The sequence below is a fragment of the Elephas maximus genome, chromosome 20 (assembly GCF_024166365.1).
Source record: "Elephas maximus indicus isolate mEleMax1 chromosome 20, mEleMax1 primary haplotype, whole genome shotgun sequence".
NCBI lineage: Eukaryota > Metazoa > Chordata > Mammalia > Proboscidea > Elephantidae > Elephas > Elephas maximus.
This window is the reverse complement of record NC_064838.1, coordinates 61242860-61268892: the sequence shown is the minus strand read 5'-3', so window position 1 is coordinate 61268892 and position 26033 is coordinate 61242860. Positions and strand designations below refer to the sequence as shown.

The window sequence follows — 26033 nt, the reverse complement described above, 5'->3', positions numbered from 1 at the left end:
TTTCACAATAAATAAGGAGAATTCTTTCAGTAGTATTTTTTCTCATTAAGTTGTAAAAAAATAAGGAATTTATATTTGATTGGAATCCTGTTAATCAGCAGAGAGTTGGTGGAAAGGATTTTTAACTAATTCAGCAGCAATATTTTTCTTAAAAAGATGATTGAGAACTTTGTTTTCTTTGTAATTAGTAGAAATTGCTGTATGTCTGCTTTATGATGAGTAATAATACAGCAAGTACAACTTCTTTCCTCTTCCAAAAATGCAGGTCCTTGTTAAACCTTTGGGAGACCGAGGATTCCTTTTTCTTCTTTCTCCTTGTCAGATGATTTCTCCGTATGGTAGGTGATCTCTCTGTATTGCAGTTCTTTTTTGACTTTTTAGCTAAAACACATGGCTAACCAATTTGCTTCTGTTTTTAGAACATCAGCCTGCCAAGTCGCGAGTCCTACATGCTTTGTTTCTTTTTCAAGAACCTAGAGGCGTAGTTCCTTGTAAGTCCTTAAACTGTCGGAGTTCAGTTACTTATAGATACCAACATTTATTTAAAACTCCCAGCATTTTATCTTTATGACACCATGGTTTGGGAAATAGTGGCAGTATTAAGAGGTATTAGCAATAGAAAACACAGATCATATGACTTTTTTTTTTTTTTTTCTTAGCCAAGAAATGTGTTTGGATTTCATCAACACTTTTACTAACTCTGATTGTAATTAACTACAATGCTATAACTTACCTGAACCAGTTTTTTAGGGTTTTATCTGGCTATTTTTTTTTTTAGCTTAGTTCATTTTTGCATTCAAATTTCAGTGATTATAAAGCATCATGTGCCAGGTTAAGTATTAAACCCAATGCCATAGAGTTGATTCCAACTCATGGTAACCCTGTAGGACAGAGTAGAACTGCCCTATAGAGTTCTCAAGGGTATAAATCTTTACAGAAACAGACTGCCACATCCTTTTCCAGTGGAGCAGCTGGTAGGTTCGAACCGCTGACCTTTTGGTTAACAGCCAAGTACTTAACCACTGTGCCACCAGGGCTCCTTGGTCGAATATTAAGACGTTCAAAATTAATAAGAATTTTTGACACTGATTTTAGAGAACACTTTCTCTTCCCCTTTTTTTAAGAACTAACTTTAATAACATTAAAGTTAGGTTCCCACTGATGAATTTCACTGATAGACTAAGGATGAGATTTTCAGTTGTGGTTAGTCAATGCCTGCATATCTGCTTACTGGGAAGAGCATTCACGTGAAGTTAAAGTTGCTGTGCCGTAACAGGGAGGAGTAACATTGCCATCATTTGCGGGACTGGCTTGCAAGAAGCCTCAGAACTTGCCCTGCCTGTTTATTTCTTCTTACATTTGACTTGCCTAGGGATGATAGTGATGTATCGGGTCACTATGAGTCGGAATCGACTCGATGGCACTGGCTTTGGTTTTTTTTTTTGGTTTAGGGATGATAGAGAATGAAAAAGGTCTTCAATGAGTCCATACTTTCGCTTGTGAAATATATGATCTGCTCTTTCATTTTAGTTTCATGTTGGCCTGTTTTAGGTTCCTGAACATAAGAGTTTGCTGGTAATGTATTGACTATATTAGATATGTATGTTAGAGTACTCATTAGTTTGGTTCACCGTTAATGTATGAATGTTGTTATACTTTTATACTTCTTTGATAACATGTAGATCTGTGTTTGATGAGTTCCTTGATTGCTAACATGGTTTGCTTCTTTTTTTTCCCCCCAGCACAAAAAGGTTCGACCACTGCAGCACCACAGGAAAGGCATGAGAGTATACCAGATGTCTTAAAAATAACTCAGTTTTTACAATTTTCTTTAATTCAGTGTCGAAAGGAATTCAAAAATATAAATACTATAAATTTTCATTCTGTTGTTGAAAAGTATGTAAGTGAATTTTTTAAGCGAGGATTTGGTTCAGGTAAACGGGAGTTTATCATGTTTCCTTACGATTCACGATTAGACGATAAAAAATTCTTATACTCAGCTCCAAAAAATAAATCCCATATTGATGATTGTTTGCATACCTATATTTTTCGGCCTGAAATGTATCAGTTACCTATTTGTAAATTAAAAGAACTTTTTGAAGAAAATAAGAAACTTCAACAGTTCAGTCCACTTTCAGATTATGAAGGCCAAGAAGAAGAAATGAATGGGACAAAAATGAAATATAGAAAACGAAATAACTCAAGGAGCGAAATTATCACATCTGGAAAGCAGAAGTCATCTCATTCTTTGGATTATGATAAGGATAGAGTCAAAGAATTGATAAATTTAATTCAGTGTAGGAAAAAAAATGTAAGTGGGGACTCAGACACAGAAGATATGAGAAGCAAAACTGTCTTGAAGAGGAAGCTTGAGGATCTACCTGAGAATGTGAGAAAGCTTGCCAAAACCAGTGATTTATCTGAAAATTGCCACCTGTATGAAGGTAAAATATCAGAGTGCTTCTTATTCAGTATAATGATAACAATAAAAAAAATAGTAAAGTATTTTCAGTCCTTTCCCCTAGTACAGGGATCTGCAGACTACAGTCTGAGTGTCAAATTCAGCTGTCACCTGCTTTTGTAAATAAAGTTCTATTGGGACACAGCCATGCCCATTCATTTCTATGTATATAGCTGCTTCCACGTTACAATGGCAGAATTGGAAAAGAGACTGTATGGCCTACAAAGCTTAAAATGTTTACTGTTTGGACCTTCACAGAAAGCGTTTGCTATCCCCTGCCCTAGTACATCAGATTTCTGAATTGTTTGGATAAGGCTAGAAGGAAAACATCAGGTATACTTAGCTATACTACTAGCCAGAGCACCTGCCCCTTATACTCGTTTATTTTTATAGTTGGAAAGGTACAACATAGAATATTGAGTTCTTTTAGGATATTTCCTAATGAAAGGAACTTCTTGGCTTTAAAAGAAAATTTCTTAGCTGCGTACACGTTCTGTTCAACTACAGGAATATCTTTGGCTTTTTCCTTTTTTTAAAACACATACTTTGTTTTAGTTGACAGTTTGAGAAAGTAAAAATTGGGAAAATCTAGTTTTAAATTTAAGTGTGTGTGTTTCAGTATTGCTTCTGATTTAAACATTTTTCACATCTAACCATTTAAGGTCTTCACATTGCTAGTCCGTAAGCATGAACTCTGTTCTTTTGCACAGTCCACATTTTCTGCTGCTGTTTTTGTCCATTATGGGAGATCTCTGTATTCCTCCATTTGTTACTTAGCAAAGTCAGTGTCTATCTGGCTGGGTTAGATCAATGTGCTTATTATACTTTTGTTTCCTGACAGCCTGAATCCTCACTTTTCACTTACTCATTCTCTTTTACTTCACTTCCTTCACTGTCCAGTGTGGTAGCCACTAGCCACATGTGGTTATTTAAATTAAGTAAAATGAAATAAAAAATTCCATTTCCTGCATTGCAGTAGCACACCACTGTATTGGAGAATGTTTCCATCATTGCAGAAAGTTCTTTTTGACAGTGCTGGTCTCTTCAGTAATGTTCAGAGATTTTTTTCCTTCATTTAACCTGTTGGGTCTTTTTCTTTCCAATGTTGTTATCCTTGTCCAGGTTCTTAGCTCATGGGTGGCCCTCCTGACTTACTACTCTCTTTTTGTCATTCATTTTGGTATCATGTTCTTAGTGTCGCTTTCTTACTAATTTGCTACCAATCTCATCTTCTGTACTTACTTTTCAAGGCTTTGTTATAAACTGGCCAGGTTCAGCTTGGGTGGCCATGTTCCTACTCTTCTTTCACATGCTCTCTGATAGTAAAGCTCATCTCTCTCTCCCCAGAATGTGTCATGGTCAAGCCTCTACTTTTTTTTTCTTACAGCATCTTCTTGTTCTCTCAAGGCTTACATCTTTGCAGTTCAGATCCCTCCTCAACTTTCTGGCTGTTCTTTTCCTTGACAGTCTCCATTTCCTTTAACTTATGCCGCGTTTCTGATCTGTGCTGAATCTGTTCCTGTCTTACACTGTGACCTTCATCTTGAGCATTTTATTAAGTACTTACTATGTGGTAAGTGCTTTACATATTATGGACACATTTAGTTCTTATGATAGCCTTGAGTGGTAGGCATTATTGTTCTTATAGATGAGCAAACAGTTTCAGAGGTATTAAATACCTCTAAAGTTACATAGTTTAATGGCTGCATCCACACTGGAGCGCAGTCAAGATGGTCTCCAAAGCATTGTTCCTAAACTGTGTACTGTTCCCTAGCACTGAGCACATTGTAGGCACTCAGTAAATAAGATAGTCAATTTTTGGTAACTGTGTTAGCTGATAATTGTGTAATTTTGTGTAGGTGAAAAATCAGGCTTCATCAATAATTATAATGGTGGGAAAGCTATGCTAATTATGCTAGACCAAAGGAGAAATGAGGTGGGCCAGGAGAAGTGGATAGGTTAAACCAGAACCAGTGACTGCCAGACTTAGATTTCTACGTGTTTTGCAATGGTGCTTCTTTAGTCATTTTGTGCACTTTATGTCTGAAAGTGGAAATTTAAAGGTTCGATTCTAACTTTCAAAATATTCTGATCTTGATTTGGTGGTAAACTCATACATTTTGTAAGAAGTAACCTCTTCCTAACCTTTCCTCCTGTGTTAACTTAAACATTAACTTTTTTCAGGCCCCTTAGTGGCACAAACAGTTAAGCGCTAGACTGCTAGCCAAAAGGTTGGCAGTTTAAACCCATTAGAGGTACCTCAGAAGACAGTCCTGGTGATCTGATTCTGAAAGGTCACAGCCTTGAAAACCCTATCAACCAATTCTGCTCTGAACCCATGGATTCGCCCTGAGTTGGAATTGACTTGACAACAGCAACAACAATTTATATACAATAGAAACCCTGGTGGCGTAGTGGTTAATATCTATGGCTGCTAACCAAAAAAAAAGGTTGGCAATTGGAATCCACCAGGTGCTGTTTGGAAACCTTATGGGGCAGTTCTACTCTGTTCTCTAGGGTCGCTATGAGTCGGAATTGGCTTGACGCCAACGGGTTTCTTTTGGCACCTATTCTAAGTGCAGAGTTTGATGATTTTTGGTAGCTGTGACCTCAAGATGTACAATATTTCCGTTGTCCCCACAAGTTGCCTCATGCTCCTTTATGGTTATTGTGACCTCAGCCCACCAGCAGATGTGCTTTCTGTCTGTAGATGAGTTTTTTACATAATTAGAATTGTATAGCATGTACTCTGTTGTTTCTAACTCTTTTTTGCCGTAATGCATTGTATCTTCTCTAAATAGGAAATCCTGGCATCTGCCCAGGCTTCACCCCCCACCCCCCAACCTTCCCAGCGTTAAAGCACATTACTTTCTGACATCTATGCCTTTTACAAATTTTTACATACAAGTATATATATATGTGTATGTATGTGTGTGCATGTGTGTGTGTGTGTGTGTATATATATATATATGTTGTACAAATTACCTAAATTTATACCTACTTGGAGCTGTGTCTTACCACGTTCTTTCATAGTGCTTTTTGTTCTTGGTGCAAGTTTGGCATAGATTTCTTCAGGATGATTTTGCATCTCTGGTATCCTAGCTTCGAAATGAATTGAAGTAATGTAGTCATTTAAGATAAGGCTTAGATTTTAAGAATGTTGACCAACTGCCTTAATTAAGGACAAAATATGACAGGTATGGAGGAGGTAGAAATCAAATTAAGTCATGTTTATTTTTGAGTGAGTTTTTAAGTGTAATTTGTACATCCTTGTAACAATTGGCAAAATACCAAGCACGTTTCATCGGTTGCCAGATACCAGGTTGACTTTGGAATTTTGGTGTTAGAGTTTGAGGTAACTACAGTATTTTTTTTTTTTTTTAACCCACAAAAAAAAAAATTTTTTTTTTTACCCACAGTATGGTTATTAATGTATATTATCCATATTACACACTTGATGCTTGAGTCCATTTTTTCATTAATAGAATTTTAAAATTATGATGGAAATTAACTCGTTCAATAGGGTTTTTGACCCATGTGCAATCTTTTACAACCAGTTATATTTGTGAAGTAAAGATGGGTGTTTTTGTGAAATCTAAGCCAGAGGCTTGATTGCATTCCTGCCCATATGAGGGTAATTCAGAAGGTGTTGCTACAAAATCACAGCAATCTTTATTAAACAAAAATATTAAAATGTGAAGCTGTTGTTTCTTGACATACTCTCCATCTAGGTCTGTCCACATCTGAAGGCTGTGTTTCCATCTCTCTGTGCCTTCTCTGAAGAATTCTGTGCTCTTTGATTTACAAAAAAAAAAAAACCCAAACCCAGTGTCATCGAATCGATTCCGACTCATAGCAACCCTATAGGACAGAGTAGAACTGCCCCATAGATTCCAAGGAGCGCCTGGTGGATTTGAACTGCCGGCCCTTTGGTTAGCAGCCATAGCACTTAACCACTACTCCACCAGGGTTTCCTCTTTGATTTATACCACGTCAAAATGCCCGTTTTCACATCCTTGAGGGACTCAAATTGTGTTCTATTTAAACGTTCTCTGAGTTTTGGGAACAAAAAGAAACCAGAAGGGGCAAGATGAGGATTGTGGTCTGGATGGGGTAAGGTTTCCTAATGGAATTCTCGTGGAACAACAGCCTTTGCTGCCCTTGAAGAATGAGTAGGTGCATTGTCGTGACGGGAAAAAATTCCTTTTTCTCACCAATACAGTTTTCAGTTTTCCTAAAACTTCTTCATAATAAGCTCATATGATCATCCTGTGTCTTTCAAGAAAATCTATCAAGATCATCTCTTTGGAACCTCAGAAAGCAGTTGCCATAACCTTCTGAGCAGTCTTAACCGCTCTTGGCTCATTTTTGAGGTCTTCCCAACTTAAAATGCTTGATTCATCTAAAAACTGTTGTTTTATGTGGGGCAGCATTCCCATAAACTTGTTGCAAAGCTTCAGTGATTTGGGAAGATGTCTACTTGAGTTTTGTTAAAAATTGAGTATTAGCCCTGACTTCAAAATCATTTTTTTTCCCATGGTACAAAACGCACCCTTTTTTTTTTGAAGGCACTGTAATGAGACTAAGTGTATTACTGAGAGAACTTGTCTGCGGCCACCCACTGATCGAAGAGACATGTTTTATTTGGAGTAAACCTGGGCATGTACGAACCAGAACTCTAGTAGCAATACTTCCTGACTTAGCCCCGTGTATGCCTTATAATTTTTAAGGTATATTTGATTGTTTTTATTTTTATGTTGGCCTTTCAAACTTTAAGACATGGCTTGTCTTTCCTTTCTTTCCTCAGAGTCTCCGCAGCCTGTTGGCTCACTCATCAGTGGTCTGGGGCACGATGCTGACTTGAGACGGCAGCAGCAGGATACCTCTCACCCTGGTGTTGCTGACATCCACAGTCTGTTTAACTGGCTGTCAGAAACACTAGCAAATGCTCGCCATTCTGATGCGTCCCTGACAGACACAGTCAACAAAGCTTTGGGATTGAGCACAGATGATGCCTACGAAGAGCTGAGGCCAAAGCATGCGTATGAGTTGAATTCTACACAGGATAAGAAAGAGTATGAGCAACCCACTTGTGCAAAAATTGAAAATGTAAATTTTAAGGATACTCAGAGCCCATTGCCAGAAGTTGATACATCATCTTTAAAGTATCCTGTTAGTGCTTCTACCAGTGAAGGAGGCGGCGCTGATCATAAACTGCATTTGAAAGAAGTAAGCATATGTCTATTGGTTACCTTTGTTTGCTTTTGTTGAGTGTGTGTGTGTGGAAGAAGATGTGGGTGTGCTCCATTGGTTGGTTTTTCTTTTCAAAAAGAAATAAAATACTTCTGAGTAAAAGTTCAGGGTGTTCCTTCTAGTTTATTCCTTGTTACAAAATGATAAATGCAGAAATAGCTGTTTTCTTTCCTCATGGTAGGATTCACCTATTGTGATAGAAGTTAGGTATGGACATTCTGTTTCTCAGAAATGACTCATTGCTTCTTAATAAAATCCTCAAAGCACTGGCTGGCTGTTGGCACTAACAGCCCAAAGATGGGGTAGGTGAGGAAAGACAACTGAGGTCAGTGCGGCAGTGTTGTAAGATTAAGTCTACCCATAGGAATGGAAAATGAGTGACCTTTAGGATTGTCTTTGACATGCCTTTCAGACTCGCTTGTCAGGGCATCCGGTGTATTTATGATATGTGCTCAGGGTATTGGTCTCAGTTGAGCCTTTTCTCCCCCAAGAAGTGATTGTATTACTGGACAACGGTATCAAGATGCACAGTGTTCCTAAGGGCTTATTTCTAATTCATTTTTTTCCTTCATTTCTCTTTACTGCCTTTGAATAAATGTCATGTGTATGTCCTGACCTTTCTCCACGTAGTTCTGGGACATGTGTTTTTAAGGGGAGGATGATGGCAGGAGGCTGACTTGGGGAGGCGCGTATGATGGAGACTGAGAAACTTACCTGTATTGCTGCTAGTTCCTGATGTATTTAACGCTCTAAATTGGTTTGACCGGGGCATGGGCCGAACCCAGCCCCCTGCCTATTTCTGTAACTAACCTTTTGTTAGAACATAGCCACGCCCACTTAGCTATTGTCCTTGGTTGCTTGAGCACTGCAGTGGCAGAGGTGAGTACCTGGCCTTCAAATCTAAGCTATTTACTCCTAGTTCTTTACAGAAAGAGTTTGTGAACCCCTGCTTTAAATCAACATCTAATTATGTTTGAGGGAAAAATGTTGATGTTTTAATTTTGAGACTAGAGATCTACAGCTTTATCAAGTTGACTTTACTCATTTGTAATGTCTGGGTTGTTTGAAGCTTGTAAATTTGCTGTAAAAAAAAATAGTCATACTTGACGTTAAAATCAGTTGAAAAAAAGCTATTGAATGTATACTTTGGTTTTTAGGATCCAAGTGTAATTAGCATGGATAATTTTGAAGATTGCAGTTTGTGTCCTGCTGTTCCCATTGAACATGGATTCCGTAGACAACAGTCTAAGTCAAACGATGTTGAAGAGACTGAAATACATTGGAAACTGATTCCAATTACAGGTAAAAAGAACAAGTATATTGAGACTCAAATTTGCTTCCTTTTACTTAGTGATCAATTTCCTGAAGGGTTTCATCTTTTCTAGGCTCCCCTCTTGGGTGACTAGGTCTTCATCTTACTTGGCTCTGAGATCTCCAGTGTCTTATTTTGAGTAGTGTAATCATGTTCATCACCGAGTGTTGGTGTTCTTGGTCAGCATCAACAAGTGTCTGCAAAAGGGCCTGTTAAAAACAGAGGGATTTAAGACATACCCTCCCCATGGAGCTTAGCGTGCAAGTTTCCAAATGAAAGTTGCTGGCAGAAACTGAGTTTCTAATCAGATGGGGTAGTAACATAGGTGAAGTGATGGTCTTTGGGCAGCCAGTTAAATGATAACTTCTCAACTTATTAAACTTCACTATAACAAGCTATCATCTAGTAAGTCATCATGTTAAGGTTCATCTATTTGAATGAAATTTGCTGTCCTAATATTGGATTTCTTTAAAGAAATTGGATCCTCTTAGAGAATGGCCTGAAATGATCAAATGCAAATATCCTAAGAAAGCTCATTGAAATGTGGGGCAAGGATAATTTAGCAAATGTTGAAAAATCTGTGCAAACACATACGTACACACACTGTTAATATTCTAAGTTCTTATTCATTCTTGTTGGCTAAGCATTTTTGGAAATATTTCTAGATCACATCTTTTCCATTCCTAGACCTTTATTTAGCCTTTTAAAAGAAGAAACAAGTAACTTTTTACTAAAAAGAGACTGGTATGACTGAGAACCTACTGAGACCCAAGGACTCTGAAAATAATTTCTACAGCTTCCGCACGTAGGCTTTAGACCATTCTCTGTTTAGTGTCTTACCTGAGAGGCCAGGAGGCCTGTAAGTGATGATGGAGAGGAAACTGGTAGTCATTTATGATCTAGAGGCTTCCTCTTGAATGGGAGAAACTGAATTGGAAAGTAGTCCATGTTCCTCGTTTAGACATCTTCATGCTTGGCACTGAGAGCCATTTGAAGGCATAACATCTAGGTGTTGATACTGTATCATCACCTGAATGGAAAGGAAACAGCTTTCCAGTTTTGAATGACCCTTCAGAATTACTTTTGACAAAAGAGGGAATACTTGCATTTGTTAGCATTTGGGGTTGTCTGAAAGGTGCTTAATTGGTATCTCACATATCTAAAGAGAGTCTACAAATGCTAATGGATGCTTTCCCTCAGGAGGGAATGCAAGAAGCCCAGAAGACCAGCAGGGGAAACATGGTGAGAAACACACACCAGGTGAGAAGGCTCCCTTTGCTTTTCTTCCCAGTGTGCGATTCTTAGAATTGGTGCTTGCCTTCCTAGTCCTCCATCAATAGAGCATTGATTTAAGTTCTGTTAATTACGGAAAGTTTGAGATTTTTGTCTTTAAATCATCAGTCGCATTTTATCAGATACTCTTTATAAACGGTGTATCAATACAGATTAAATTTTCTTCACCTAACGTAAGTTCTATTTGATACGATGACTTGGGAAGACAAGAATATTTTCTGAATCCATTTTTGCAGAATATTCTGTGAGAAGCAGTCTTCAAGTCTCTTCTAAGTGTAACAAACACAAGGAGGCCACCTGTCTTTTAGGTACATTATTTTCCTGATCTTTAATTTTTTGTCCCAGTTCTTCTAATTGTTAAGCTTATTTCTGCAGATAGGAGACTGAGACACCTTTGGATTCCAGAAATATTTATGAATGTTATCGGTTAATGAGTTGCAGTAGGTGCTTAGGAGACAGTCTCCATTAGAGCTCAGGGGAACTTCCTCTCAGGCGGTTGTTGATTATTCTCTTGCTTAGAGTTTGTTGGTGGGTCTTTTTTCATTGTTTCTCACTCTGGAAATCTGAGGTTTTTTGTTTGTTTTTGATGTTAGTAGATCTTTAGTGATTCCTTCTCTTTTGGAAATTTAAAAACAAACTTTCAGTTATAAGTTTTTTTTCAAGAAAATCTTTGTCTCCTCTTAGGAAAAGATGATAGAAACAGGACCATCGGGCATAGCATAGGAAAATGCACAGCTCTCCAGTGTATGGCTTGCTGGGTTTTTATGGATATGTACACTTAAGTGACTGCCACCCAGATCAGGATGTAGATCGTTTGCAGTACTCCAGAAGTTTTTCTTCTGCCTCCTTACAGTCAGCACTTTCACTGTCCCCAAAGAGTAACCACTCTTCTAACTTCTTCACCACGGATTAATTTTGCCTGTTCTTGAAGTTAAGATAAATAGAACCTACACATGTCCTCTTTTATGTTTGGCTCTTTCACTCCATGTATGTCTGGGTTTCATCCATGTTTTGAGTCCATCAGGAATTCTTTCTCATTGGGAACAGCAGGTATCTTGTTTCTGCTTCATAATGATGTATCAGCATTCGCTTCCCTCTTATTTGGGATACTGTCTTCATAGTTTGTGACTGAGGGTGGAGGTGTCTGAATGCTGCTACCTTTAGAGAACTCCTCTTTCACTTAAAGGTCAAAGTTCTGTAATGTTTGAATGTCAGTCAGTAAAGAACGTGCATTATTACGGGCACTGACGTGTGTTTCTTTTAAATCATTTATTGATGAAGTTTTTTTTTTAAATAAGAAACTTCTCAGTCTTAAATCATATAGGGAAATTTGATTTTGAAAAACAAACTAGGCGGTGATGATTTGCCTTTTTAAAAGGAATTTAGAGTTGTTTTTTTTTCCCCCTTTTTAATATGGAAAATTCCCCCATGTGGATTTGTTATATTTCAGCTTATAAAAATTCCATGTATCCATAGCCCTTCAGAAATAAGCTCATTGGTAATGCAAAGTATAACTATAAATTTTTGGAGCAAATATTTCATTAAAAAAAAATAATTCAGAAGTTTTTAAATTACAGGTGGTGCTCCCCAACTCGTTTGTTTTACAAGATACAATTAAAAAAATTTTTTGTTTGAGTAAGTCAGACATTTGAATGGTATGTAATTCAAGAAGTACAAAAATACTTCAAAAAGTAAGTCTTCCACCTCTGCCCAGAGCGACTTAGTTTCCCTCCCTGAATCAACCACTGTTACCAATTCCTTATGTATCCTTCCAGACCTTTTAAGTGCATACTAAACTACATTTTAATGTTGCAGAATTAAAAGTTTCAGTATTCTGAGTTATACTGTGGAACTTGAGTTTTCTGTTTTATCAGGTTCATGTAGTTGTAATTCTCATTTTGGCACATCCCCCCTTCTTAGTTTCACCCAGAGATCTGCTGTGGTCTTCTTCCTCTTCTGACGTGATTTTGTCGTAAATGAGAGCAGTGGTTCATGGTGATCACTGACTGGAGTGGTGGAGAATGTCACCAGCTGACTGCTGTTGAGGCTGTTTTTAATTTTAAAATTTTAGAAAAGTATGAATGTGGGGAGAATCAAAACATTATTTGCATAGTGAGGGCATTGTGCTATATATACATAGGTGCAAACTTGAATAAGGAATTAACCGTATCTTTAAAGTACTGCGCTATAGAAAACTTGTACCTGGACTTTCTGATTTGGAGGCACCATTTCATATACCACAGGAGTGATTTGTTCGGGAATGTTGGCTGAGATTTACCCTTTAAAGTTTGTGCGATACAGTTTTCTAGGCAAAGATCATGAATTTTTTCACTTCCTGAAATATAAAGCCACCCAGTGCCGTCAAGTTGTTTCTGACTCACAGCAACCTTGTAATATATAATATATAAAATATATAATATAGTATTATGAATTGCTATTAACTATATTTTCCCGTTGTTAGGGATTTAGGGTAAGAGATTTTTAGGGTACCTATTTTGAAATGTAGTTTCAAAAATACATTGTGTTTGAACTTAGGATATGTTTAAAAAAAAAAAAGCATCAGAGGTTGTAGTCTCAGCAGCTGCGGCTATCTGAACACCCTCTTTATCTCGGGTGATAATATTCATCGTGATTTTTCTTAGAGTTATTTCTAGAACAAAACAAAAATACTTATGAAAGCACTGTGAAAGGTGTTACTGTTAATGCAGCTATGAAATATTTATAATTTTTTCCTGCCTTTTTGAGTCTTTTTTCCTGATAAATGAAGTCCCTAACATTGCAGGAAACTCTCTGTGTAACACCATATGTGAGAGTGAATCAGAAGGCATACAGAATTAATTCTCCTCAATTCTGAAGGCCGCTCTTAAGTTGGCACTGCTCGCACAGCATTTCTGTTTGGTATTCTCTCCAGTGCTCAGCGCTTAAGATTCTCGTCCTATATTAAGCGGGGGAGTGGGGCATAAACTACAGTAGGCACTACTTGGCAAAGAATATGGGCATTTAGCAAGCTGTTGTGAATTGCCATCCTGGTGAAAACACGTCTATTACAGAATGGTAAGGAAGCAGAAATAAACAAAGGACTTGATCTGTATTGATGCCAAGTTGGTGCTTGTTTGAAAAGAAAGCAAAGAAAATGACATCCAAAGTTGTTATTCAAGTTACTAAAATCCAGAGACCAGTCACAAGTAGAGCTACAGGAAATAGTGGTCACACCAGTATTTGAGGGTTTTATTCTTTTTTTTTTTTTTTTTGGTTTCAGTGAAACTCAAACTTTGAGTGCTTAATTAGTTCTAAATATATACTTGTGTTGGCTAGCTTTTTTCTGATTTAAGAGTTTGTGTTTTGAAATGTTACCTTTTTGGATTGCCCTTAAAATAATGAACTCTTCCTGTATAGGTATGAAATCACCAGAAGAACAACTGGTGTGTCTGCCGCCGCAGGAGGCCTTCCCTCAGGACCCCCGGGTAATAAGTAGACACAGAAGTTCTGATTACCAGTTTCCGTCCTCTCCATTTACAGACACACTAAAGGGCACCACTGAGGATGACGTGTTGACAGGTCAGGTGGTGGCAGTGGAGGAGCAGTGTGTGCCAGCAGCAGAGCCGCCTGCACTGAGTGAAACCACAGAGAGGACAGTGTTAGGAGAGTACAGTCTCTTTTCTAGGAAGATAGAAGAGATTCTGAAGCAGAAGAACGTGTCATATGTCAGTAGAATATCCATGCCTGTCTTTTCAACACAAGAGAAGATGAGACGGCTTTCTGAATTCATATATTCTAAGACTTCCAAAGCTGGTGTGCAGGAGTTTGTCGACGGCTTGCATGAGAAACTAAATACTATTATTATCAAAGCATCAGCCAAGGGTGGGAATTTGCAGCCAGTCAGTCCTAATGATTCTGGTGCCAAGATGGCATCGACTGCTCTGGGAAGGCATGTCATGCCAGTGTCCTCAGATGATTTCAGCAGTAAATGCCTCCCCGAATCCCTTTGTAGTGATGCTTTGAAAGACACCAACTCCCACGAGCAGCACTCCTCTTCAGCTTTGGGTTTAACCAGAGGAGAGATGAGCCGGCCCCACCATGCCACAGAACTCACGGTGACTGCTGACCGTGCTGTACCTGGTGAGACTGGTCGGGAACCAGGAGAAAAGGAAACAAAATCGCCTGGGGATGTAAACATGTCTGCCCAGCCTGCTCTTTCAAATTTTATAAGCCAGTTAGAACCTGAAGTATTTAACAGTTTGGTTAAAATCATGAAAGATGTCCAGAAAAATACTGTGAAATTTTACATTCACGAAGAAGAAGAAAATATGCTCTGTAAAGAAATCAAGGTAACTACATGAGGGTGGTAGTAATGCTGTATAAATGTGACTTTTTTTGTCTTTAAATGTTGACCATATATTTTCATAATTGAATAGGGCACAGGAGAATGAAAGACTAAGTTCAGAACCTATGATTTAAAATCTTGGAATTTAGATTCTCGTTTTTAGTGCCATTCGAAAGACTGTTTGTATACACATACTGCATCTGTACCTGTAAACTGATGATTCAAAGGTTTTAATGTTTAATTTTTTTTTTTTTAGTGGGGAAGAAAGATACAGAGGTAACATAAGTCACTATTTAAAAAACAACACACATGGGGTTTTATCAGTCAAACAGAAAAACAGAAATGTCCAGGGACAGTCGACTGATACTTCCTGCTCACATCAGGGTTCCCTTCAGCCCTTGTTGATTTAAAAAAACAAAACAAAACAAAACAAAACCTGATGCTCCTGAAAAACTCCCCAATCATGAAAGATTCCTCACTGTAAGGTATTTTTCTTTCTACTGAAGCTGTAGACTAGACTAGCATTTCAGGTATTTGATTTAAAAATATATATACATACACATACACACACACGTGTGTGTAGACATGCTAGTTGCTGTCAAGCAAATTCCAACTCACAGCAGCCCTAAGCGTACAGAGTAGAAATGTACTCTGTGGGGCTTTTAAGGCTTTGGCTTCTGGAAGGCAGATGGCCAGTCCTTACTGCCCAGGAATCTCTGGGTTAGAACCGCCAACCTTTCAGTTAGTAGTCTTGTGCTTAACCACTTGTGCCACTCAGGGACTCCTGGGTATAGGCATAGGTATGTAGAATGTGTAACACGCTGGGACAATTTTATCAGTGGTTTAATAGTTTCAGTTAGTACTCACTGTCAGATTTTAATGCCATAAGGAAATGCCTAGGGTTTTTAAATTAATGCCTGCTCCCATTTATGGAGCTTATTTACCATGAGTAGAAAGGTAGTTTCTGCTTGTTCTGTTAGAAGAAGCAGAAGGAGCTATAAATAAGTGGCTTATTATACCCCAGAGGGGCCTAGAAGCTCAATGTTGCTGACTTGTCTGTTTGAAGGTCTCTGTGATGTCAGCGTGCTTGGTGTGGACCCAGTGAGGACATGGAGAGCGTGGACATGCACGAGAGCAGAGCGCTCTGTGCTGCCTTCCTCGCTGATCCTTCCAGTTCCTTGGGAAGATGAAACCAGACTTACTGGGAACTCCTCGGTTATATTTTGCCCTGTGTAATTGGATCTAGGGCTTCTCAGATTTTTTTCCCCCGCTTCTTGCAACATGTTCCCAGGCACAGTGCTCTTAGGGGGCATAGCTGCATGTTGGTGTGGGTGGGCTCAGTGAGAGAATAGGTTGGGCACAGTCCCCCCCGTGTGCTTGGCATAACTCCACTCCTCTTTTCTTAACTGGTGGCAACAGACCTATGTGACAACTAGATTGAGGGGATAGGAAGTGCATCTACTTGTGAATGGTGATTTTAATTCATTCTGGCATGTTTTTGTTATTTACTGTATATAGAAGAAAAGACTGTTCCATGTTTTACAAATCTGATGGGAAACCACAGATTAGTCCTTTCATTCTTTTAGTTAATATCCATTGGAAAATTCCCACCAAAAATATTACAGTAGAGTGAAAGACTTTATGAATAAGTACTTAAGCTTCCTAAGTATTTCTGGAGTCAAACTGATTTTGTTATTGTAGGAGTTAAACTGTCTAATCTAGACTTAGTAAGAATGACTTCAACATGTAAAGCTGTTTAAAGTCACATTAGACCGACAGACAGTAATTTACCTTTTCTTTAACTGACGGAAAGCTGGTCTGACATCTGCCCAGAAGCTTCAGAGCTTAAAGCAAAGTCAGACAACGGGTAAGATGCTACTTTTAGTTAGGGCTAAATGAAAATTTCCTCATTGGGTGTGACACATGTATGCGGCTCTTGAAAGAGCAGTCTAGACTGGTTATGAGGCGAGTTGAGAAGGTTGGTCTGCTCCCGTGTCAGTGGAATGAGGAGGGTTACCTCCAGGATCCTGCAGTTTGTTTTAGCGTTCAGGATTCCACCTCTGCATGGGCTACTGCCTTGTGTCCTTTGAAACGTAGTGCCGTGTCCCCAGAATGGAGGGAGGTCTTAGGTGGAAGAGTATTATTTTGCTTGAAGATCTAAACTTGACAGACATAGCTAATTTATATGTGATTATGATTGGTACATACTGAAGCTCTGTATGAATGCTTCTGGGGCCATTTTGAATTAAATGAATGACAGTGGTTGTAGAAGTCCTGTGTAACTGTGAAGGAATGGATCAGTAATGTTGTGGCAAAAAACCAAAGGCCTGCCTAGAAAGGAGAGGGATGTGGGGCTGAGGGAGTGGTCACTGACTGGGCTCTGGGTTGCTCATTTCTTAGCAGTGGAGCTGGGTTAATCCACTGTGTTCTTTCTGTTAGCCCACACTGGCATTTCCTTGGCTTCGATTGCACAGCATTGTAACATGGTACAAAGAGCCACTTCCTAACCCTGTGGTCTTGTGTGCTTTAGGTTGCTTTTCTGTAAAATGACGAAGAGTGGGTTTGATGATCTCTGAAGAGTCTCCTAGAGTATAAACTTGTGGTTCTAATAGTAGTTAAGCTTATCAGTTTGTCTTGCATTTCTGGTGTTAAATGGATGTTTGCAAAAAAGCTTTTTAATGTTGATTTAGTTGTTTTTCTTTAACAGGAATATCTTATCAAATTAGGCAATACAGAATGTCATCCAGAACAGTTTTTGGAAAGAAGATCAAAATTAGATAAACTATTGATTATTATTCAAAATGAAGACATTGCAGGTTTCATTCACAAGGTAGACTATTAAGTCAAATTCACTACTTACTTTGGTTATAAGAACTTCCTTATTTTTAAATCTTACTGTCTATGCGACTAAAGCTGTTTGTTTAAAAAATATTATCGTAAGCTTTAAAGGAGGTGGAACTTTGGGAAGTTTAGGGCTTGAGACCTAACGAAGTCTTGAGTCAATCAGCTTGTGAGGTTCACTTCTGTACCTCTGCCAAATGTTAAATTGCTGCAGATCACAGGTCTTCCCTATCATTCCAGTAGGCAAGACTGAGAATAGCGAATCCTTGAATGCCATGGGTCTGCTGATTATCCTTTATTGTTCACATCTTCATTGGTATGTCCCAGGCAAAGCCTATTTGTGACCCCTCTTCTTTGCCACCCCGTTTCCCTTTTTTCTTGGATTTGGAGGAACCCCATCCAGTCTTGTGAGCCCAGCTCAAATCCCACTGCTCTCTTTGAAGCCTTTCCTGACTGTTCAGTACACAGGCTCTTGCCCTCATCTGAATGCTGACTACTCCTAAGTCCAGGCAGGCTAGCATTTGTTGATTCTGTGTTTGCGGGACTATGATAAGCTTCTTGTCCTTAGAGTGTTCTCTTCATGGTAGGTGCCCAGTACATGAATGCTGGTTTATATATTGAGAAATAATGTTGGAAATATTATTTCTGTACTTGGCTTTCCACAGGCAACTCACTAATCTGGGTAAGCCATAGTGAATTTTGTTAGACGTTACTTTACTCTTGAGTCCCTCAGTTCATTTCCTTACCCATCCTCATTTCTGTTTTCATTTGGTATTTTATTTAAACAGGTACCTGGCTTGGTAACTTTAAAGAAGCTTCCCTGTGTTAGTTTTGCTGGTGTTGATAGCCTGGATGATGTTAAAAATCATACATACAATGAGTTATTCGTATCTGGAGGGTTTATCGTGTCTGATGAATCAATTCTAAATCCAGAAGTTATCACAGTTGGTAAGATTATACATTCTTTTGAGCGGTGTAACTTCTTTTTTCTAGGTTTTTCTCATTAATGATGCAAAATCACTTATAGTTTTCAATGTAGTGTCCGTTATTCTGCCACTCACAGATAACTAGTGCATTCCTATCATTTCTTTTTTGAGCTTTCACGACCTCAACTTTTTCCTGTCCTTAGTCTTTTCAAGTCATTGCCTCAGAATCTGGTAGAAGGCGAGGTTCTATGGATCTCCTGCACGTGGGGCACTCCTGACTTGTCACTGCGGTGTTTTTATGTGTAGATGCTGTGTTCTTAGTGCTTTGGGGGATATGGAGGTCTCTGTCTCCCTTAGAGGGAAAAAGAGAAAGGATGGAAAGGAGATAGAACATAGAAAGGAGGTGTTTCTGTCATTCAGCTGTGGAATGACTGTTATTTGTCGAATTAATCCGTGAACTTCTTTGTCTCTAACAGAAAATCTTAAAAAATTTTTGACATTCCTTGAAGAACTTAGTACTCCAGAAGGAAAATGGCAATGGAAAGTCCACTGTAAATTTCAGAAAAAACTGAAGGAACTGGGAAGGTAAGATTTGGAAAAGAACCGTATAATGGTTGTTGACGTTAACAATGTGTTCACAGTTTTTCTGTGGTTGTAGCTCACTTTTTCACAGCTGTCCCTAGCCAGCCACTGAAGTGTGGCTATGGAATTATTCTGGCCTTTTTAGGAGGAAATCGTTTTTAGTAGCTTTGTTAGGTAGAAGTTTGGTGATGCTGTAGTTGTGTGTATGGGAAATACCAGGTTAGTCTTTCCTGCTTGGGGGTTTAGAATAATAATCAAAATGGAATAATTGGCACTCCTCATTTTTTACTGAGCCATATGTGCCTACTTCTGCCATTGAAGGACTGCCTTAGGCAGCTACTAAAGTAATAAAGTTAACACATGTGGACAAGGATTAATCTTTGCCTGACAGAGGGGCTTGTGATTAGGATATTCATTTATATAAACAGGTGATTTCTGACATGTCCGGAAATCACTGTCAACCTTCAACCCTTGGACCACTAGTCACTTGAGAGGCTCCAGAAAAGATTATCATCAGATGAGTTCGAAATACCATATCCAACTACTAGAGAGTCAATATGATACATTCACACATTAAAGGATCTGAGAAACTCAGGTTAAGAATTTTGTCGAGTGTTGGGTCAGCCGCATTTCCTAAATTTAGACCACAAAACATTTATTTCTTGTAATACCTGTTAACATTTCATGGTAGATGCTTTGGGAAATTCAGGCTCAAAGAATTCTCAGGTGTTTAACTTTTGTGGCAATTTGCATCTTTAAAAACTTGTTCATCTTCACATCATATGATGTAGTTCCAAAGGTGTAACTTGTCCAGTTATTTAATACCCTCATCTTCCTGACAATAGCCAGTGGTTTCTACTACCTGCTGCTTTGTGTCTTAAGGTGTATGTTAAAAAAAAAAAAAACAAAAACCCTGTTGCTGTTGAGTCAATTCCAACTCATAGTGACCCTACAGGACAGAGTAGAACTGCCCCAGAGGGTTTCCAAGGAGTGGCTGGTGGATCCGAGCTGCTGACCTTTTGATTAGCAGCCAAGCTCCTAACCACTGTGCCACCAGGTTTCCGTGTTAAGGTGTGGAGTATAGAAATAGCTTAAAGCCATGTATTGTGGTACCTTCTGAGATTTATACTTTTTTTGTGCTTCATTAAAAAACTCTAAATTATCAAAGCTAAAGATAACTTATTACTTAGTAAGTAAGAATGACTGGTGATTTTAGCCTAAACTGAGTAACAGGCCCTTGGGCCTGGAGGAAGTCCCTGGATGACAACTGCTCCCTGACTGCATCCCAAGCAGCAGCCCAGCACCAGGCAGTGAGCTCAGTAATGCAGTTGTCATTAGTCACCTGCATTGAGAAATGATGGTTTTAATCTGAAGCAAAAGCTTCCATACTAAGTTTTAGAAATGCAGATGCAGATACTGAACTGCTTGATTTTACAGATTGAACGCTAAAGCCCTAAGTCTGCTGACGCTTCTGAATGTCTATCAGAAGAAACATCTGGTTGAAATTTTATCATACCACAACTGTGATTCACAAACTCGAAATGCCCCAGAACTGGATTGCCTTATCAGACTTCAGGCTCAGAACATCCAGCAACGACACATAGTCTTTCTAACAGGTAAAGAGAGTGCTCTTAACCTTCTTCTCTCTTCTGGCTCTGGAAATGTGGAGGAGAGGGCTTTGTGGGGCTTTGGTGGGGTGTGACTGTTAAGCTCTGATGCTGAACACGTTAATTTTGTGAGGAATGGAGGGCAGGCACCATTTGGCCATGCATATTTCCAAGTCTTTTACACTTGAACCATTTTTTGTTTGTTTAGAGAAGAACATCAAGATGCTTTCCAGTTACACAGATAATGGAATAGTGGTGGCAACCACGGAAGATTTCATGCAGAACTTTAAGAGCCTTGTGGGCTATCATAACTCTGACACGGAGGAAACCCTTCCGCTGCTTGGTGCTAATGAGAATCTTGAGTCACAGTCAGGTAACTTTTTAGTAGTTTTCATTTTCTTTAAGTCAGACAGAAAAAGAGGACCGGTTTTGCCCTGTTAACAGAGAAGGAAATGCCTGTTTTGTAAACCACCTCAAGGGCAGTGTTTCAAGGCACTTAGCATTGAATTTTTTTCTAACAAACCTGCTCGTTTATCATACTGTAGCCAACACAAGTTGTTAGTTACTAGACTACGTGTTTCTGTCTATGCTACAGACTATGCGTATTCTCTCCCTGAGAGTATAAAAGCCTAACTGGCTACTGTTGTCAGCAGATGGGTTGTATTAAGAAAAAAGTAGGAAAGCAGATACTGGGGCTTTTAGCATTGGGCTACTAAAATGAATCTCCTGGGATGTGTAAGATAGTTTCATTATGAGATAGTTGGGGTGCCCATAGCTTCAGTCTTTTGTGGAGATGGCCTCTGCTTTGGCTCCAGGTTTTGTAGAAAATGAAAGATGTATTTGCTTTTGTTTCTGATGAACAGCAGAGGTGATAGAGCTAACCAGCTTAGTAATCAGTCCAGTGAAGCTAGATGTCAAAAATTTTTATTTTATATTTGTTTTGCCAAATACTGAATTACCGTATAACTTTAGATGCTGTTTTGACATTAACCCCTTTGGAGCTGGGAGTTGGGATTTCCCAACATTAAACGTGAACACATTTCGCAGAAGCTTTTAGCATCGGATTATCTGGACATTCACACCTAGTGTGAGTGTTGTGACTAAGTGAACTTGTGGCAGAAGACCAAGCTTTAAGGGATTGTGGACTTGCAGACCCCTGACGCGTTATATTGTGTGAGTAGTGTATAATTTTAAAACTTAAACAAATTGTGTATTTCAATAGAGGAGGACTTTTTGTTTTTTAAATGTAGCTCTTTTAGAAAGCGATGAAAAGGATGAAGAGGATATGTCTCTGGATTCAGGGGATGAAATCTCAAAAATAGAAGTATGCAGCAATTTTCATTCAGAAATATTGGCGAGAGAGACCAAAGGATCATGTGGAACAGATCAAAATAAGAATATTCATATTGAGTTGCAGTCGTCTCTTGACATGCAAAAAAGTTTACTAGAAGATAAGACTTATCATATTGATTCTGAAGAGAGAGCTTCTATTGATAGAGCCTGCTCAGAAGAAGAAAACAGCAATTCAGCAGAACAAGATTTGTATAGCAACTTTCAATTAAATATGTCCCATCAGTTTAGTCATTTCAATGTTCTTACTCATCAGACGTTTTTGGGGACACCATATACCCTTTCATCAAGTCAGTCTCAACAAAGTGGAAATTACTTTTTATCTGCTTATACTCAAAGCTTGGCTAGAGAGAAATCCCCATCTCCATTAAGTTGGGGGAAAAAATAGTAATTTTTTTTTTTTTTTTAACAGTTTGTTGTGGACTTTTTCTGTTTCGTAAAAGTGAATTAACAATTTATATTTCCTTCTCTAAAAAGGTTTCTTGTCCTTTCTCAATTTTTTTCTCTTATTTAAATCATGATGGCCTGTAACAGTTGAAGCATCTGAAAATTGAAATAAATACATATATATTTTTAACATACATGCTACTTGAATTATCTCCTGATGGCACTTTTAAGTTTTCAATTTTATTTCATATACTTTGGCTTCAAATTGAAGCCTGTTTTATATGTCAAACCAGGTATTCACAGAAAGGATGGAAACAATAGCGGCTTTACTTTTTATTCCACTAATGTCAGGTCAGATGATACAAACTTGCTGAAATGAATTATCAACTATTTTGATTGACGCTTCTGTATAGTGTTTTTACACAATTTCGGCTCAAGACCACAAGATTTATGTAAGAATGCAGTTTCATTTAGATAATTGACTATGTAAATAGGACTGAACGAATCCCACGCAGCACTATTTTTTATCTTTAGACTCAGCCATGTAGAAATTGTGTATTGTTAAAATTTCAGTCAGCTTTTTTGAGAGTATTTGATAATTACGATTTTCAGTGCTCGTGTGGTCCTTGATTTAACCAAATTCAGTTTATCTTTTAAAAAAATAGGCTTCTGTTATTTAAAGGCATTAAACAATTTGGAAAAAGCTACAAATTTTTAAACTGGTTCGTAGTCTTAGAAAAATGGAAGTATATTTTTGATGTTACACTTTAGTAATATTAGTTACCATTTTACTCAGCACATAGGTGCTGAAGTGTATGGCGGATACAGATGTCAGAGTCACACCCGTCGCTTATAACTTCCTCTCCGTTACCAATGCTAACTTATGTGTTTCGAAAAAATAGAATTTAGAAAACTTTCCACAGATTACATGGACTTTGGGTTATTTTGGTAAAAGCATCTGGATGTGTTAAATCAGAACTTCGGTGCCTCAAAAGGACTGTGGAAGACTGCCACTCTTTTTAATGTTGCTTAGAGGGCAGAATACAGGCATGGCATTGTGTTCACAGGTCAGACTCTATCACGGTAAGTAGAAAGTTTCTATTGAACTTAAATACCCAGGCTATGAAAGAGCAAAAAAAAAAGAATTTTTTTTAACTTTTACAAAAGTGTCTGTTTCATTATATAAAAAAGATGTACAGCATTTTACTGCTACATGATGTATACGTTTTTAATGAGCATTTAAAAAATAAGCTATGAGAAAAGTACAACTGAGGAAAGAGCACATTTTATAATTTGGAAGATAAATGTGAAGGGTTTGGTTTTCTACACTTAAAACAAACAACTAAAATTCTCTTCTTGATTTGCAGCTGAAGGCATGAGATTAGTTTCCAATTCCTTTTGCTTCTGGAGAAGGCCCTGAAATCACATTGATATGTTAGTAAGGTGTGCAGCAGATATGCTATAAGCAATTTCTGAGGTATACTGACTTTGAAAACATTAAGCATAGAACAAGAATTATGTTAACTTGGCCATAGTTTAAAAGCCTTTATCTTTCTCTTGCTGGATTTTAACTGCACAAACTTCTTTCACTAACTCTCTAAAGTTCCTTCCTTTAGCATAACAAACCAAGTATCCCAATTATGGAGTCAGAATGAGATGCCCTTTCTCTTTTAAAATGGTGAGGCTCCCATAAGATCCAAGGGCTTTTCTTGACTGCATTAACCTTACTGGCTAAATCAGGGCCCTGCTGAAGCAGGACTCGGGCACCTCCTCTTGACCTCACGTTTATCCCCAGTAAGCCAGGAAGTAAATAGACTCTTCCACTGTAAGATTTAAGAAATCTTTGAAGGAACACTTTCTTTCTGTGTTACTAATTGATCCTCAAATGAATAAATGGGCTGAACTGGGGGTGAGATTCTACCTCTTGAAAGACCTGGGTAAGTAACACATGAACCAACAGTTTGAGATGCAAGGAGGGTTGGAAAAGGGTACCCCCTAAACCAGCCACAGCTTACATATCCCAAATTAAAAAAAGTGTACCAAAACTAGCTGTACAACCAGTTTGGCAAACCCTTTTTTTTTTTTTTTAGCTCAAGGATAGGTTATAAACAAACAGGCAACACCTCCGATATTTAAGGTTAACAAGAACACGGTAACAAGAAGTAGAAATGATTGGTTTAAGAGAAAATAACCAGCTTGGTCAGTAAGATTATAGGTATAATTTGATACCAAATTACATGTTTTTGGACTTGGAGCTCCGTTCTCAACACTGACAACACATTTAAATAAAAAAAAAAAAAATGTGGGCTTCATTGCAAAGAATTTAATGGGGTGGGTTGGGGTGTTTTTAGGGTCTTACTAATGTTTTACCATTCAAATGTATATATTTTTCATTCAATAAAATTGTGTTAATATTTGAACTGTCTTGTGATGTCATGCTGGAAAGAAGTATTTCTGTAGATGTCGATGTGAAAGCTGAATCCAAGGAATGAATGTAGTTTCCCTGTATTCCCATTCAAGATTAATATACAGGTGCTAGAGTAAAAGTCACACAAATCATGGAACCAACTAGGCACTTCCAGATCTAGCCATACTACTGTCTGCTCACCCTGATATACTGAAGTCAGTCACAGACACCTGGTGGCAAAGCTCATACCTGTCTCAGTTCTGACAGTCCCTTTAGGATTGCTTGCTGTCGATCCCTGTTTTTCACCAGGTTAGGATTAAGAAGTGGGTCCCTGCCACCGTCAGATTCAAATAGTTGGTGCTGTTCTTGGTCACAGTCTAAAGCCAGATGAAACTGACAGGAGTCAAATACATTTCTAATAACATAGCCCCAGACCACCTAGTTATTCTAAAAAATCATTAATAAACTGGTATCTAGGAAAACACCAAGCAAAACTTAGAAATAATAAAAATTAGCAATGGACTCCAGAGAAAAAATTCTTGCCACCTCTCCCAGGGCACGTTTTTTGAGACCACAGTAATAGCACTAAGGGTTAAAACAGTAATTGGGATCTTGTATTTAGAGTTAGGAGGGTTCAGTTTCTACAATAAGATGGCTTGGGTTTACTTACCACGTGAGCTCTGGTACTGGGGGTCCTGGGCTGAAGGCCTAGACAGTGGTGCATCTGGATCCAGGTAATAGATCTCATTGGTTCGGATGTAGGGAATGAAATGGGATGGTTCAGAAGTCGCAAATGATGATTCTGTCTGAGTGGCTCCTGAGGTTGGATTCTCTCTTTCGTAACTACCACTCTGTAGTGGTAAGTGTAAGAGATGAGTCTGAGTTTGCAGAGTTCTGTTTTTCACCACTGGAATTGGTGGTGACTGAGGCCTACTTAAAAAAAAAAAAAGCCAAATTAAGGACCAAGAAACTTTAATACAAAATTGCACGTGTTCAATTAAGCATATCTACTCTTTTCATCACATTTCAGTTCATTTTAAGTGTACCTGTAACACTTTCAAGAATGCTAAATTATGGTAAAGGAGCTTCAGTTCTATGATAACCTTCTCATAAAAAGCATGACAGAATGGAATTAATTCGTTTTTTACTAGTACTATAGCTCAGAATATATGTTCCCTAGTACAGGGGAAAGTTACTGTTGACTTTCATTCACAGATTCCACATCTGCCTACTCACTATAATTCATCTGTAACCGCAAAATCAAAATGTGCAGCACTTCAAATGAAATGA

The 26033-nt window shown here is 38.3% G+C and overlaps 2 protein-coding genes across 16 annotated transcripts in view; one reads left to right on the top strand and one right to left on the bottom strand.

The window, feature by feature from the left end:
- The window catches only part of TASOR (transcription activation suppressor), a 75446-nt gene extending 52582 nt beyond the window's left edge, over positions 1-22864 (top strand). The window contains exons 12-24 of one of the 8 annotated variants that reach the window (XM_049862237.1): positions 266-338; positions 420-491; positions 1743-2444; positions 7269-7690; positions 8872-9016; positions 10227-10286; positions 13839-14647; positions 17351-17473; positions 18273-18432; positions 18887-18995; positions 20430-20608; positions 20808-20972; positions 21850-22864. In XM_049862237.1, the coding sequence (XP_049718194.1) occupies positions 266-338; positions 420-491; positions 1743-2444; positions 7269-7690; positions 8872-9016; positions 10227-10286; positions 13839-14647; positions 17351-17473; positions 18273-18432; positions 18887-18995; positions 20430-20608; positions 20808-20972; positions 21850-22337 (3507 nt within the window). In that variant the 3' untranslated portion in view covers positions 22338-22864. Of the gene's footprint in view, positions 1-265; positions 339-419; positions 492-1742; positions 2445-7268; positions 7691-8871; positions 9017-10226; positions 10287-13715; positions 14648-17350; positions 17474-18272; positions 18433-18886; positions 18996-20429; positions 20609-20807; positions 20973-21571 lie in introns of all 8 variants that reach the window. The other 7 variants (XM_049862235.1, XM_049862241.1, XM_049862240.1 and 4 more) reach the window with 7 other exon arrangements.
- An 89-nt stretch (positions 22865-22953) lies between these two features.
- The window catches only part of CCDC66 (coiled-coil domain containing 66), a 58969-nt gene continuing 55889 nt past the window's right edge, over positions 22954-26033 (bottom strand). For 3 of the 8 annotated variants that reach the window (XM_049862243.1, XM_049862246.1, XM_049862245.1), the window contains 3 exons: positions 25414-25676; positions 24993-25120; positions 22954-23752 (listed from right to left, as the gene is read on the bottom strand). In XM_049862243.1, the coding sequence (XP_049718200.1) occupies positions 23666-23752; positions 24993-25120; positions 25414-25676 (478 nt within the window). In that variant the 3' untranslated portion in view covers positions 22954-23665. Of the gene's footprint in view, positions 23753-24992; positions 25137-25413; positions 25677-26033 lie in introns of those variants that run through there. The other 5 variants (XM_049862244.1, XM_049862247.1, XM_049862248.1 and 2 more) reach the window with 5 other exon arrangements.